Below are 17,084 nucleotides of genomic sequence, written 5' to 3' on the forward strand. Positions count from 1 at the left end.
GGGTTATACATCTTGCAAAAAAAAAAAAAAAAAAGCATGATACATTAGCTCCAACATCCCCCATGGTACTACTTGTGTCATTCTCACGTTAACTGATAACTGCAGTTATTTTAGACAAGGTTAACCAAACAGGCCATATCTGTATCTGGTGCAGGCCTGCTGAATTCTGCTCATTATTTGCTGGGTGCTGTTTATGTAATGACACTCAATCATAACTGAAATCTTTCTAACAAAGTAGTGTGTTTGGGTACTTCACCTTACTAACCCAGGGTGCTGGGTAAGTAAGAAAAAGGTAGGTTAATATGTAGCTCAAAGCTGGATGTACAATACAGAGAACATGTTTAGGGTATGGTAGGTCCATGGAGCAGATGGGACTTATACCATCAAGATGTGTTGCAGCTCAACTGAAAAGACATTAAAATACTGGGAAGAACAGATAAAGACTGAAAAACAGAGACTGAGGGGCAGAGGGCTTAGGAATGTTTCCTCATAATATCAATGGATATGTACAAAAAAAATAGAAACTTAATGGATGAAATAAAACATGCAAATGTCTAACCAGCTAGGAACTTTCAAGCACAGAAATAATAATACATTAAAAATTGGCTGTATTAGTGCTAAACATTTGAACAACAAAACACATGAAACTGAGCTGGATTGGGACCTGAGTGCAGTGGGTGACACATCAGCACCACACTTGGAACAGTGTGAGGATTTTTATGGTGGCTGGAGTGCCTATCCTGGCACCAAGTTTTCCCTGTAAGTTGGAGGACCTGCTTGCAGGGCTGGATTCAGATTAATATCATACCCAGGACAAAGCAATTACAGATTAAGGGTCTTGCTCAAGGTCCCAACAGAATAGAGTCACTTCTGGCATTTGTGGTATTCGAACTGACAACCTTCTGATTGGTGGCGCAGGTCCCTAGCCTCTGAGTCATCACTCCGCTTAAATCATTAGGACATACATGAATGTAACAACTGTCAGTCAGTCAGTCATTTTCCAACCCGCTATATCCTAACACAGGGTCTGCTGGAGCCAATCCCAGCCAGCACAGGGTGCAAGGCAGGAACAAACCCCGGGCAGGGTGCCAGCCCACCGTAGATGTAACAACTGTCAACTTTGAAAACCTAGAGAAATGGTCAGATAATTCAGAGAGAATTTGAATCTAGTGGTGGTTCAAATGCTTGTTTGAGTCACATTTTAGTAAAAAAATGTAGGGTAGGACAGAAAGCCACATGAACAGAGGCATACCAGACAAAAGTACTATTAATCACTCATCGATTCAATACATTTTCTTTGATCCATTAATTTCAGAAACTGTTTAATTTGGTTCCGAGTCATGAGAGCCCAAAATCTATCTAGGTGGGAACCAATCCTGGAGACAGTGGCAGCTAATTAAAGAGCACACTAATATACACAATCATTGACTCTAATGCACATCTAAACCAACACATCTTTGGGATGTGGGAGCAAAACTGGAATACTTAGTGAAATCCAACCCAGATTTGTACAGAGTATGCAGACTCCACACAGTCAATGACTAGGCCAAGAATGAAACCCAACCTTCTGGAGCTGAGAGCTACCACTTCAACACCATGCCAACTTTTGCACCTTCAATTTCGTTGTTCCTTTGTAAAAGTGACAATGACAATAAAGATCTATCTATCTATCTATCTATCTATCTATCTATCTATCTATCTATCTATCTATCTATCTATCTATCTATCTATCTATCTATCTATCTATCTATCTATCTATCTATCTATCTATCTATCTATCTATCTATCTATCTATCTATCTTTTCTATAAATTTTAATATCATATCATTATGCTAGTGCAAGGAAAGGGTGTTAAAGTAACAGGTGATTTTAATGACCTGATCTGTGATTGATGACTGTATTATCTTAGTGTGTCAAAGCATCAGCAGGAGGGCAAACCTATTTGAACTTTCATATTTAGTAATAACCAAAACAGAATGCAGAATACAGACATTGCTGCACTATAAGGATTCACTGATCAACATATTTTGACAGATCAAATAAACAAAAAGTTAGAGAATTAAATTTAATTTTAGGATGGCAAACTTTGAAGAAATATAAAAAGACAAATAAACTAGGGCAATGTTATGTATTTGTACAATATTGAGGAGGGATGGTGTAGATTTAAAAGCATACTTCAAACCTGGCACATCTCCTCAGCATATAAGAAAAGGAATAAGAAACAAATAACTCAAGAAAAGGCAGCTCTGTAATGGATGTAAGAAAAATAACACCACCACCCTCCACTCTAGGGCTTAGGAAAACTTTAGACTGGTAATTAAAAAAGAAATTAAAAATGTGAAGATGAAGTTGCATAGAAATACTGATAATGCTGTATCAGATAAACCCAATATGTACTTTTCATGTGTTAGCAGTAAGTGGTCAGTAAAGGTCATAACTTTATTTCTCAAAGGTTGATCTTTGATGGCTCATGAGACTTCACAGAAATTCACATTGATGTTTCATTTAAGAATTAACTTTGTCACAGAATTCCTTAGGAAAAACAGCTTTAGACAAAAAGGAGACTGCTGAGCTAAATGGAGTCAAAATTGAGTGTTTGGTATAAAAATCATGTTATAGTTTGTAAAATCTCTTTCAAGACTTCATATTTTTATTCATTATTAGACTGATGCCTTTTTACAGGTGACTTTCAACATTTGAGACATGATTGGTTATATTTCTTTTGTTTTGCTAATTGGAGCACATGCATGTAAAGAGGTGTCAGAAGTGGGATCTAAATCCACAACCTAAGGGCTTGAAGCCCAAAGCCTTAACTGCTATGCCACCCTGCCTGCATTCTTTTTTCCAGAGTGAGTATGAACAAATTGTTGAACAGTGACGTAAACCAGAGAAACTAATAGTATTATTCAGAAGCAAGGACTACAGCTTTGTAATCATAGTAAAGTGTTTCAATACTACCATCCATATAGTTCACCATATATTACTAAGCACACAATGCAAATACTTTCAAACTGCAAAAAATGCTAAGACAGTGCCTAGAAGATCTGAGCCAATTTTATGACTTTGCTGAGATCTCCGCTGAAACTCAAGAGGAGACACTTGTGAGAATACTTAGGGTATTTTTTCTCAGGAGTAAAATTTGAGAAGCATGAGACAGAAGACAATGTCTATATTTTATTTTTTTGGATCTCATTGCTGTCGAGGAGAAACCAAAACTACATTAAGGAAATCTCTTTCTTGGTTTTTCATTCCTAAGGGGCATAGGTAAAGTGTATTTTGAAATCAAGGTTGGAATTAACTATACAGGAAAAAAAACCAACAAATACTCATGGCGTTAATACAATCTGAGCCTTTCACCTTCAAGGAGGTTTGCAAGCAGCCACTATAAATTGCATTTTATTAAAACTGCAAACAATCTGGGGAGCAGAGAGAATGAAGCATTACAACATGTACCCAAAAGTGCTCAAAGATGCTACCGATGGTACATGGAAACAAATCCCTAAAGATTGGATAGTAGCAAAAGTCGTTCTGTTATATAAAGAAGGCGATGGGACTGACTCTGCTAACTTTAGGCCATTTAGCCTACGATACATCACAAGCAATAAAACAGAAGAAGTTATAAAAAAAAGTTAAAGATACGACTATGCAATGCTTGCTTGTTAATGGAAAGTTGTCATAGGTTTATGCTTATTGTCACGTGTACATAGTACGAGGGGCGTTCAAATATAAACAGGAATTTATGAGCTATGCTTTATTTTTTGAATGCAATGAAACAACTTACACACTGTTTGACTACATAGTCTCCTGCCACTGTAATCCACTTGTTCCAGTGCTCAGGAAGCTTCTTAATCCCAGAAGAGTTGAAGTCTTTTGACTGCATGTTGACCCATTCTTGCTCAGCATCAATAACTTCCGCATTCGGCTTGAATTTTTTCCCTCCTAAAAATTCCTTAAGTGGACCGAAGAGATGATCGTCCCTCTCTGAATGACTTGCACCAATCATACACTCTAGACTGAGAGAGAGACAGAACTCATCCCCAAACTGTTTTTTAAGTCTCGAATAATTCTGAGATGGAATGACACCGTCATTTGTCAAAAATTGAATAATAATGTGCTACGCAACACTACTGTGTAACTCCTGCTCCGACATGTTGCTTACAACTGACAGGAAGGGGGGAAAGGGCAGCTAGCACTACTAACGACAACTCCATATATGTGTGTGTCCAATGAGTCAGGTCTATCTTGTACTATTTATAAGAACAGAACATGAAAATTCCTGTTTATAATTGAACACCCCTCGTAAAATGAAATTTTTATTTGCATGTCTCATCAGAACAGCCGAATATTCAATAATATCAGAGAAACACAAACAAAAAGTATACATACCATGAAATATATACTGTGTATATAAAGAAGAATATTTTTACTACTTTAAATGAATGTTATTTGAAAAAAAATAGTCAAAAGGCATTCTGAAACCTAAAAAACGCAATAAAAATGATGACATGTGAAAAATAGTATTTCTCAAGGAGCAATAAATCCCAGCTATAACAGAAGTGGACAAACACTTGGAAATGAGGTTTAATGTAGAAAATTAAAAAGTTCAGCATGGTGGGAAAGTAGTGTTAATTATAAATACAAGATAAGAAGAAGCCTCTGAATAGGATTTAGGGACTTATGTTGATGTAAAGTTCTCATTGTCTAAGCAACATGCAGAAGTATTTCAAAAGGCAAATACAATGTTAGGTTATATTGTAAAAGCTTTGAAATATAAATCAGAATAACTTATGCTGAGTGAGACTGCATGTGGAGTATTGTGTGCTGTTCTGGTCATCAAACTCCAAGAAAGACATAGCAGCACATGAAGCTGTGCAGAGGAGAACAACCAAATGCAGGACTTAAGAGTTAAACTGGTTTAGGCCAGATCAGAAGGGGTTATGTGGAAACCTAATTCAGATATTCAAAATTGTCAACGGCATCAATAAAATGGACCCAACAGAGTTCTTTCAACTAAACAGTGCTCATTTACTCAAGGACCACAATGAAAATAAATGGGAAGTGTATTTAAGATGTCTTTCTGCAAAGAGTTTTGGGAATCTGGAACATTTTTCCTTTGAAAAATGATACAAATGATACCAAATATAAAAGAGCTTACCTAAAAGAAATTAGTCTAATTTAGTAAACTTCTTTAATTCCATCTAATATACAAATCTATGCCTTTCCTGATATAACGGAACAGCAAGTCAAAAAGCTCATATTTGCTATAAGAGCAAAAGAGTTCAAAATGAATCTCTTGAAAATGTTATCTTTATTGCTGTTTATGTGAGTTTTTTTTAATTAATGGTGCAACTGAACCTCGAATTACATGAATGTATTGGTTTGATTAATGATTGACTATTTATGAAGAGAAAGCCAGTTTAGACTGAGAAGTTGCTCTTTTGTCTAAATATTAAGAAACTGAATTTGTACTATTGCAATTAAAACATGTTTTTGTTTGTAGCATTATTTTATATGGAAGCTATATTTCTATTATCCATTGACTGTATTAAAAAGACCAAAAAGCATCTGCATACGTCTGCATCTTAACATCAGCAAAACCAAGGGACTGGTTATTGACTTTTGCCGCACCAAAGAGCCCCTATGTCCAGTCACTATACAGGGAGGGAATGTTGATGTGGCTCACTCCTACAAGTACTTGGGGGTCCAACTCAGTAACAGGAGACTGCGTTCCTTTAAAGTAGGAAGTGACATCGTTCACATCTTCTACAACTCTGTGATGGTCAGTGCAATCTTCTATACTGTGGTGTGCTGGGCTGGTACAGAGGCCCACCGAATCAACAAGCGACAGTTTGCAGGCTCAAATAAAAGTGTTTCTCTGCTAGACAAGGAGATGGAGTTGTACTCTAACTCTTTCCCTGTACTCTAACTCCTTCTTCCCTCTGCAGACCATCAGAAGAACTTGCCTCATAAAAACATCATTTCTGCCTGTGGTCCCTCAGAACCTGCCTACTAGAAACATAATTTCCACATCCGGTTCCACTTCCAAACCTGCATCTTCCTGGCAGTCAGCTACATATTGGCCATCTTTTCTAATGTACCTCAGTTCTGTTTTGGACTCAAGTCTGTAAAGACCTATTGCAGTTGTTTTCCGCTTTTTTCATCAACCAACTTTCAAATATATGGGGTGCCTATCTATCTAAGCAGTTTTTAATTTGTCTAGTCCCATGAAGGGTTGTTGAGAGTTGATGTCTATGTGGTAACAATAGCACCAGACCAAGAAAAAAAACTTTGGGAATGGAAAATGTGGAATATCAACATCTAATTGTTATAACTTGTTATCGTTAACTCAAATAAGACACTAAAATGAAAATCATATTTTGTGGTCAGCCCTCAATGTATTGTGTTTTGTGAATGCGAAGGGTGAAAAAGGCTCATTTCTAACTATGAAGAAGAATAGGAGAGGTGTATCCAGTTGTGACAATGGCTTAGCTATTTGGTTATTTAAATGTACAGAATATGGAAAAAAAAAACTGATAACACTGCTAGCTTCAATATGTTTGGAGCAAAGCCTAGTTTAGGCTGTCATATCTGAGGAAAAAAATAATTCCATAACATATATGAGAACTAAGGTACTTTCTGGAAAAGAGATCATAAAACATTTGTTTGAGCCAAATGAATATAAGTGAATGAGAGTCTGCCAGCATTAGAAGATATCCGAGGCAAGGTTTAGAAAAATGTCCTTTTTCCTTCCTTTCCTTTGGTCTTATTTGAACTCTACAATATTTGGTTTTCTTGTTCTTTCTTGCTCAGTCTCTCACTGTCTAGTTAATCAGTATTAATATCCTTACAGATGTACCCAAAAATCTGATTGAGATAGTATTTGATAGCAAAGTCATGGAGGCTTTTCTGGTAATGTCAAATACCAGGTATCCAACAAACTGGTTGTCAGAACCTAGGGAACAATAAAAGTAAGAGACAACAAAATGTTTCTAAGTCAAATCTTTGGAAGTTTTGAATACTTTAAATAAAGGCTCTTCCAATTATTTAGCTTTCCCTTTAAAGTTTGCTGTTATGTAAGATGGCAGATATTCACACACAAAACAATGGTGTTCATGTGTTAGCTAGAATGGCATCCCATTCTATGGTCCTGATGACATTATTATGCCTAAATTGTGAAAAATAATGACTAAAATAATTATCATCAACTAGCTGTGTAAGCCCATGCTGTAAAAAGCATGGGGTCCTAGAAACTATTGAAATCATCAGAAAAAAAACAAATGTAGAGATGTCAGGTAATTGAAAGGAACAACACTGGGCATCTCTCTCCTAGGAGGATTTGTTTTGCCGACGTGCTCGCATCACTTATGTGTCCTCACAGGTGGCACAGTGGTAGTGCTGCTGCTTTGCAGTAAGGAGACCGTGGAAGATTGTGGGTTTGCTTCCCGGTTCCTCCCTGTGTGGATAGCGCTTTGAGTACTGAGAAAAGCGCTATATAAATGTAAAGAATTATTATTATGTATTAGCGGTGGGAGGAAAAGTAAAAGGGATACCGTTTTACCGATGTTAGCGGCTAAGCAACTTTGTCTTTCTTCAGAGGTTTCGTTTTGCTGACATGCTGGCCCCACTTGTATTATTAGCAGCTAAGCAAGTTTTTTGTTTCCTCGGAGGTGGAGCCCTTACCCCGACTTCACCTGTCACTTCCGGGCCGGACAGACAGACACACACACTTCCACGTGTAGATGTTTATATGTAAGAAGTGCACAAAAATGGCCAGATCTTAACCAGATGTGGAAGCTCTTTCGTTGTGACTGCACTCAATTGTTGTGTCTTTTTGGATCCATTTGCATAATAAATATTTACGTGATGCTCCACTTCCTGCTTCTCTGCACTGTTCATACTGCACTAGGAGAAAAGAAATCTACGTCTACCAAAGATTAAAGATTAGGATTAAGCAAAAAAAAATTCCTTTCTCAGTTAACAAGAAATTTAAGCTGAGTACAAAACAGTTAAAACAACAAAATTATTAAAATATCTATTAACAAAAGTCACATGCAGTGACTTTTAGCAGCCTTCTGTTTATCATTAGCAGGCATATGTTTCTGATTATATTTAGTGGTTACAGCTTTTAAAGTTAATGTATAACTTATTATAAGATTCATTGTGCACTGATTACATTTAAATTTAAAAGCAAATAGTGACAATCCTCTCTGGGCTCTTGAATACCATTTTAGCAGGACTGTCAATTTTTCATAGAGGAAGGAAGTGACATGTAATATAATAACGTTAATGTGAATCCTATTGTTCAGTTTAATCAATCTTTATTTTGAGTAGCACCACTCTTCTCAGGGTGAGCACCATACAATTACTATCCTTAATGTAGTATTTTACTGTATGGTACTTCAGCACATGGTATGGACCATGTATGGACCCAGAAGGGTACTCCACCACTAAATTAACCTGTGAACTACCTACAGGGCAGCTGTAGAAAAGTTTAAAACAATTGTATCCATGCTTTTGTAACTTGTAAGTCACTTTTTAAATCAAAGAAAAAGTTGTTTTTTCCCCATTGTTAAAAATGTTCTTAAAATGTCTTAAGTGCAATCAGTGAATGCTTCATCTGAAGAGATTACAGATAGATGGGACAATAAGAGTAAAAAACCCTTACTAGTTTAAACAATGAAATGGCCACTCCATGCTAAAGTATTTATTTATAGGATAGAGGCCTGTGCTTTCTGCATACACACTAAGAAGGAGCAACAGAATTACAGCAGCATATTGTTGTCTTTTCTACTTAATGTGTAACCTATAGCCAAAATATTACAAATTTTATTATTCTAATTACAATAAGCTAAGTATCTGTTGTGTCTATTATGTGAGAAGAAGTGTTCACTCATTGCATATAAACAGACCTTCTCAAAGAATAGCTCTTATCCACAAGAAGAATGCCTTCCAATTTCTCTCTAGTTCTGAATGCACAATTAAGGTTTCACTGTGCTGTTCAATAAGGGATGCTTGTCGCAATCAAGTGCCAGATTGATACTCTCATTCTGTAGCTTCAGCAGGATGCCATAGTAGCTTCACTGAAGAGCTCAATAGTCCGACAATCAAGCACAGTGGAGATTCAAAAGCCCTCATTTGAGAGACCCACTCAATCAAATGAGGTGTTTGTCTGTGTTATTGAGCGGTGATTGGCATTGCCTGTTCAGCATCTCTAGTATATAACGAAGTAGACAACTTTACAAATATCTTTTGAGGTAAATATCACAAGAACAGGATTTTGAAGCACAAAATACAAAATTACACATCTCCTGGAAAAAAAAATCAAGCATGGATTAGCCAGTCAAGAGAGTAAATTTTATATCCAGTATTTCAGCATTTATTTTACTTTCAATTAACTACATCTTTGCAATACATCTTTTCAACAGTTATATACTTGTTATTCAAATTTCCGTTCATAGTTGAAACCCAGAAGTGAGATGCAAGTTCTGTCATCCAAATTCTAATGCCATGCCTAATAAGAGGTTTTCACTTGCGGAACAAAAACCTGGTTAACATAAATTTCCATTTTATTTGTCTCTAACGTAATGAAGCAAAAACAGTCACTCACTGTCAGGAAGCTCCCAGAGCCGAGGGGGAAGATCACTGAAGTACTCGTGGCTCAGGGCTGCCTGAGCTGACAGCCTGTTCTTTGGGAAGCACTGAAGAAATTTGGAGGCAAGCTCCTCTGCATGATTCACATAACCTAGTCTGAAACAGAAGAAACACACTAATAAGCAGCAAGCTACTGGAACCGCACGGTCTCTACCTTAAGAAGGATTTTACATCAAAACGAAGTCATTAATTATCTCTCCAGGCTATACAGAAACATTAAAATGAATAATTGTTTTTCGTTTTTTTTTTTCTTGCTGCCACCCACAATTTAAGAGTATTTAATCAACAAGGCACATGATAAATAATATTAAATAAAGAAAAGCCAATAAAAACCAAAGATAATATAAAAACATTATGTTTAAACACACTGTTACTAATTAAATTGTGAAACTCTAAATTGAATCCATAATTCCAACAGCCTACAATTGAGAAAACGTCTTCCAACTTACTGCACATTCTGAATGTGATATGGTTTTACATCATATAATTACCACTGCAATGAAATTGAAAAACTTTATGCATCCCCCTAATGTAAGAAATTCTGGATCTTTTAAATAATAAAAAGTGGGATTTAATTTAAGTAGAAGTTGAGGTAGCAGTAGTAGTAGTGTCATGTGTACAGAGTACAGTGAAATTCATAAATGTCCAACCAAAATGCAACTTGTAGTCACCTCCTGGCTCCATAACAAATAATAACTTAATTTTATTTAACACAAAACACAAGTGGGGGCTTGAGGTACAGATATTAAATCCATCAAAAATATTCCTGATATGAATTGATGTTTAGTTATGTAACAATTAGAAACAATATGCCAAAAAGCTAACACAATGAATGATGAACAATATGGAGAAATGACTCTCCAGATTGCCAAGTTGGAAAGTTATGTAGTGAAATGAGATAAACCTACTTATATACAGTATGTTTTACACCCACAATACTACAAATACTGCACCTCTGCATATCTTTGAGTGAGCACTGGCATACAGCATGTGTGTTATCACTCAGGCTCCATATGAAGATAGTGTAGTGTAGGCAGTGGTGTGGATGCATAACTACGGGATGCAAATATTCTGGAAGATAGACAGGGTAATTTGGACTGGAACCCAAATAACATAATGGAGTATTAATGGTAGCACTTCAGGTAGTGGGTGATTTCTCTAGCAGTCAGGGAGTGCTGGCAGACAATTAAAATTGAGATATAAAGGAAGGAGGAGAAAGCCAGGAGCAGAGACTGAGGAAAAGACGTGAGACGTGAGGAGGATTGAGAAACCTAAGGGAAAGCTGTTGTGATCAGAAGGTTAGCATATTTTATTTATGTTAAACATTTTAGTTTAGTTATTTTAGTGATGATGATAACCTCTTTGAGGCACATTCCTATTTAGTTATTTTACAAGCACCACTATTTTGTGTTTTGGCGCGCCTGCAGCCATGTTGTTTTTGGTTACTGTGCACCATGGCTACCCCATGTTATGACATTTTATCTCTGTGTGTCATCAGATTTAATGTTTTCACTGCACTGTTTCAAGCATCCACAGATTGGACCAAAGATAAAACCTTTTTTGATTTTTTTTTTTAGTTTAGAAGTAAGGTAAAGGCATTTTAAATTTAGGACTTAAGTATTTGACATATAATTTTTGGATTATGTTTTGTGGTTTGAAGATAATTTTTTTCTTATAGTGGTTATGGTGTTTATGGCCATTCTTTTTCAAGCCCATCATAGTGCTTTCTGTTTTCCAGTCCTTCATGCTCTGTTAGCAGCTTCTCAGGCCATAAATCACAACAAAAGCAGACCAGTTTCCCCTCTTAAACATATGTAATATTTCAATTCTCCTGCAAACATTGTTCATACCTAGCTGCATACACTTGCTTTTCTTTGGATTGTACCTGTATAAAAAAAATCCATTTTTATCTTATTTTAGGTGCATAGAATATGGGACTGAAGCACCCAATCAAATTAAATTTTATTTGTCACATACAAATTACACAAAAAACTTGGTTGCTCAACTTATGATTGTGCCACCAGAAGATAATACTAAGAATCCTTCAGCTTCAGTGGACCTCCATTGTTCTCACCTTAACTACTCCCTGGGGCAGTTCAAAATTTGCCACCCATTTAAATTTCAAGTAAGAGTTTGAGAAAAGCTTAAAATAAATAAGATCAGGGTAAAGGAGTTAAGAAAGCTACACACATAATATCCAGTTAAGGCCTAAATGGAAACTTATTTTTTTGGCTATTTTGATGATCTTAAACACTTTTAAAAAACACAATTGGAATGACACAATGAGTCACACCAAAATCGTGCAGACCACTTTTTACAGGATGCCTATTAGGTACATAGGATAACCTACTTGTCCATCTACCAAGTACCAGACCACTTAATGTATTTCTCACTCACATAAATCTTGACCTCTTCCATCCACCACAGAACCTTTTCTCAGAACTCATCTTCTGACCTCAGACTTATCTAATCTGGGTCTAATGTGTCTTAACCCCTGTGGTCACTTTTAGGTCATATTTCAGAATTCTTTTAGAGGCCCGGGACAGGCCTTCTTTGGCTGCACAGACATCATGCAACTAGGTCCTTAAGGCACATTCCTAGCAAAGGGGTGACACAGTCCCATAGAGTCCCACAAGTGAGGGCCAGGAGCTGTCTGCCCTCACCTGAACAGATGTGAACTTGGCTTCATTTTAGCCATCACCATTGTCACTCTTAAAGGAATGAAATGTCTGGGATATCTATGTACTTCCATATTTCAGTCAGAAGTGATAGTTGGCATTTATACAGATAGTGCAGCTTTCATGGTCTTCCTTTAAAAGGCCAAGTTACAGGTTTTACAAAGAAGAACAAACTATAGAATAAATGCTGTTAATTAATATTGTAGTGAGCCCAGTGTCTGGACCTGAGAGGGACATGCTCCAAAGGAGGCTGTGGAATGCCAGAAGGGGCAGGAATATCTGGAGAAGATGGCTATGAGTGAGCAGGTAAGAATGGGATGCAGATACAACACTTAAAGGGTTCCTGGTCACCAGCGAGCCTCAGATTAGAGCCAGTGCTTGGGTCATCTCACAGAGAACTGGGGGAACAGTGTGACATACAGGTTGACTCTGTCCCCGGGTGAGCAAGTGAAGCAGTGCTGGGTGGCATGAATTAGCGGGAAAAGGAACAAAGCAGTTGGGAACATGTGTCACTACTGAAGACCTTAGCAGTATGGTGTAATCGGCATTGAAGAAGCCAAGTCTGGGATGTCTATGTACTTCCATATTTCAGTCAGAAGTGATAGTTGGCATTTGCTTTTCTTTTTCTGTCTCTGTCTCTTTAAGCAAAGGTTTGTTATCCAATGACATCTGCTGAATCACCTGACATTTTGCCTTGTGGGAGAAACTTTCCACTTTTCCACCCAGAGTGCCAGTCTCTGTCTTTTGCACAGTTGTACATGAAGCTCTCGTGTTTAATAAGATCTAACAACCCCTAACTGCCACTGCCTTCCTACTCTGTTATGATGGGACGACCTCTGACTGCTTGTGTTAGTTTATTCCTGATGAAGTGTATTGTGGGAGTGAATCCAGTCTAGTTTCATCCTGGTGGCTTCCTACCCACAGAAACTCTATTACCAGACACATCAACACATTTTCAGATTTTCAATCATTTTCAGTGATTCTTAAAACCACTGTCTGCTTGAAGGCTATCATGATATGTGGATTGTCTGTCTGGGTCATGACTCACTGATGTGTTTCAGGGAGTCAGTAAGAACCTATCACATATCTTTCAGGCTCCACATATAGCATGAGTGAACATTTCTTGAGACTGACCGTTTTTGTTTGAGTCAAGATCTTTCTCAAAATATGCATACAGATAGTGCAGTTTCATTTTCTTCCTTTAAAAGGCCAAGTTACAGGTTTTACAAAGAAGAATAAACTGTAGAGTAAATTCTAAGTGTCAATTAATATTGTAGCGAGCCCAGTGTCTGGACCTAAGAGGGACATGCTCCCAAAGGTGGCTGTGAAATGCCAGAAGAGGCAGGGGTATCTGGAAAAGCTGGCTATGAAGCAGTCCATGAGCAGCAGGTAAGCAGGGAATGCAGATACAGCACTTAAAGGGTTCCTGAAGCCCATCAGCTCAGGAGCTTGGCTGCCAGCGAGCGTGGGATTAGACCCAGGGTTTGGGTCATCTCACAGAGAACTGGGGGAACAGTGTGCCATACAGGTTGCCTCTTTCTCCGGGTGAGCAAGTGAAGCAGTGCTGGGTGGCATGTATTAGTGGGAAAAGGCACAAAGCAGTGGGGAACATGTGTCACTGCTGAAGACCTGAGCAGTATGGTGTAATCGGCATTGAAGAAGCCAAATGGTCCTTTTTAGGGCCACTCACCAGTAGTCAGTGTAACAGGATAACTTCATTCTTTCCACATCCCTGGGTCATTACAATATTTTACTAAATTGGCATTTACTACATCATCTCAAATAATGTGTATTATACTGTCACTGATATGTTTCTTTAACAGGATAATCATGTAATTAATAGCATATCCTGACATTTTTGTTGTTAAAATAATTATATACTAGAACAAAATATTATGTGGACTACAATGCATCACTAAGGAATTTCATTAATGATAAACTAATTGGTGGAATGAAGTAAATAGCACAGGAGTTCAGGATTTCACTGAAACATAATCAGTCTGCAAATTTCAGAGTTTTAATAAATGTAATTATGGGCTGTCAACCCATACTGAATAGTTATTATCAATGTGGTGACATTAAAGCATTAAGCCTAAAATTGAGCACATTTTTTTTACTGTTAAAAGTTGCTGAAATATTGTAAATGAAGGGACTGTATTTCCTAGAGGTTTTATCTTCTTCTCCAAACACATCATATTAATGCAAAAAATTGCAAATACATTATCTACTCTATGTATATAAAATCCTAAGGCTAAAAGTGCAAAGATTTTGTGCAACGATTTTATGTAACGTTTTGATGTCACGTTTTTTGTCATGCTTTAAATTGGGATTATTTTAAAACCTACATATAAATGTTTGGTATCATTCTTTTCAGAATTTATTGAACTTTAATGTGATGCTGTTAGATTTTATGATTCTTATTCCGTTTTTAAATTATAAACTAAAAAATATCAAGAACTCACGTCCCACGAGACGAGAATTTCTGCCAAGAGATTTAACCACACCTAGGGCCGGAATTAAAAGACAAAGAGTATGACAGCTGCTGTACAGGCTTATAAATTTTCGAAGCGCCACGCGAGATGCAGATCACGTGGCATGGCAGCAGCAGTAATCCAGCAGCTGATCGAGCAAAGAGGAGGTAAAAAAAACTGTATTTGTTTCCCATTGTATCACCGTTTAAGAGGGGGTTTCGGAGGCATGACCGTGTCTCCTTGGGGTACGCTCAGCCCCACTCTTCACAATGCGAGCAGCAGAGACACATAGCGCAGGATGGGGGGGTTGGCAAGCAAAGTGAGCAGGGGGGTTGGCAAGCAAAGCGAGCAGAGGGGAACCCCATAGTTATTAGATAATATTCATAATATTCAGGTTGTTCTTCTGTTGAAAGTTGAAAGTCCGGCCTGGTCCCTGTATGTGTGTAGTTTCCTCCACCCAGAGGTTTGTTTTCTTTTTCCACATTTAAGACAAGTTCTTTTAAGGATAACTGATTGTTCTAAATTGGCTTTGTAAGGGTCTGGGTTTGAGTGTACCCTCTAGCAGACTGGTCCCTCAAAAAGGGTTGTTTCTTGCATTGCACCCAGTGCTGCTATGATAGACCCTGACTCCTGAAACAGTGAAATGGGTTCTGTGGGTTAGAAAGTTGCCAGGTGTTTGGTTGTACCTTTATGTTATGATTTCTCAAGGTTATATTTTGAATTAATTCATGCATCTACTGTGGAAATCTAAAGTCTGAAAAGGCAATAATCCAAATTTTGACTGAGATTGCTATTGAGGCATTTACACAATCATTATTGTTTCTTATATTTCATAATTTAATGGATTGTCAGGGCCAAGCATGGAATGATGTCTCAGGACAGAGAACAGTGCCAAAACAGACCTGCCCAAGAAATAAAAATCCCAGGAGGTGACTAGCCCTGCTACAATAAACAGTGTCTTATACTGAATGTGCTGAGGACACTACAGACAGCGAGAGGCTTGAAGGCATACCAAGAGGCCAACATAACTTAAGAAATAGCCTGCCTGATATATATGCAATACGGCATCCAAAAAAAGAGAACAAAAAAATGAAGACAAGCTTGGAAGCTAAAGGGTGAAAGGATAGAACATGCCACCAAAGGGCAATCTAACTTGTAAATCTAGATGGTCAACCCTGGGGCTTGAAGGTAGGTCAGAAATACAGGGTGGCCTGGAAAGTTTCCGACCTGAATGAATATTTTTCAAAGCATGTGATAGTGTTATAAATCATGCACTGCCCATTACAAAAATACTCCCCACTTTACAAAATACAGTAAAAAAAACTGTAGCATCCGGCTAACAGCTCTTTACAGACAGGGCTAGAAGACTGCAATCTATGAGTACTTCATGGTACTGGACAGGGTTGGATGATTTCATTTTGGTTGTTCGTATTTTATGGTTGCATTGTCAATTCACAATGGTTTGCTGCTAGTGGTGCTGCTCCAAAAGTTGCAGTTCATGATATTATCTACATGACAGTTAATAAACCAATGCAGACTGCAAATTGACATCTAAGATCGTGGCCTCTTTAACAAATTTATACCTAGTTTGTTTGATCAACAGTCTTGAATTAATGATCTCCTTTATTGACCATGAATTTTAGTAAACAGGCATTCATGGTTTTGGTTAATTTAGAGTCAATGGCTTTTGACCCTGAGTGTTTTCAGGTTAACAATTTCTCCTTTCTCCTTATTTTTTACTCTGCCTAATTGGCTTTCCATTTTTTATATTCTTGGCAGAAAATTTACACCAGAGAACTCAAGAAAGAGAAGGAGACTTTCATAGTAAAAGAATAAATCATAGTCCCACACAAGCAGTAGTAATGATGAAGAACATGATGGCTATTACCGCTACGCTGACACTGACAGTGTTCACCTTGGGAGTAGCATGAGTTTAGCCATATCTTCTTACCAGTTCATATTTCTTGTTTTAGAGGCACTTCCTGAGTCTTGTAAAAAACTGGAAAATTAATTAATCAGTCTCTTTAGGCTCCTAGGGTACAGTGTTGCTATTTATTGTTGTTCCATAAATATGACAATTACTGGAATGATCCTATAGCAGTGTTTCTAAGGAGACTTCAATTCCCAGCAGTCAGCAGGAGGGAACAGGAGCCATCGGACGAAAGTCTTGATTGGCACACACTTTTAAAGGACTTGGCATTTAGAGGAAATAGTTCAGAGGAGAGCTGCAGCAGTTTCTCTACACACCAAATCAAAGTTGTATGTGTCATGCAATGTGTCTATC

General features: G+C 37.5%; 1 protein-coding gene across 3 annotated transcripts in view; it reads right to left on the reverse strand.

Moving 5' to 3' along the window:
* cdk14 (cyclin-dependent kinase 14) overlaps positions 1–17,084 on the reverse strand; it is an 868,117-nt gene that overhangs the window by 196,335 nt on the left and 654,698 nt on the right. For all 3 annotated transcript variants that reach the window (XM_028817112.2, XM_028817115.2, XM_028817113.2), the window contains one exon: positions 9,608–9,747. In XM_028817112.2, coding sequence (XP_028672945.1) covers positions 9,608–9,747 — 140 coding nt within the window. The remainder of the gene's footprint in view (positions 1–9,607; positions 9,748–17,084) is intronic.

The sequence above is a fragment of the Erpetoichthys calabaricus genome, chromosome 13 (genome assembly GCF_900747795.2).
Source record: "Erpetoichthys calabaricus chromosome 13, fErpCal1.3, whole genome shotgun sequence".
In the NCBI taxonomy this organism is placed as follows: Eukaryota; Metazoa; Chordata; class Cladistia; order Polypteriformes; family Polypteridae; genus Erpetoichthys; species Erpetoichthys calabaricus.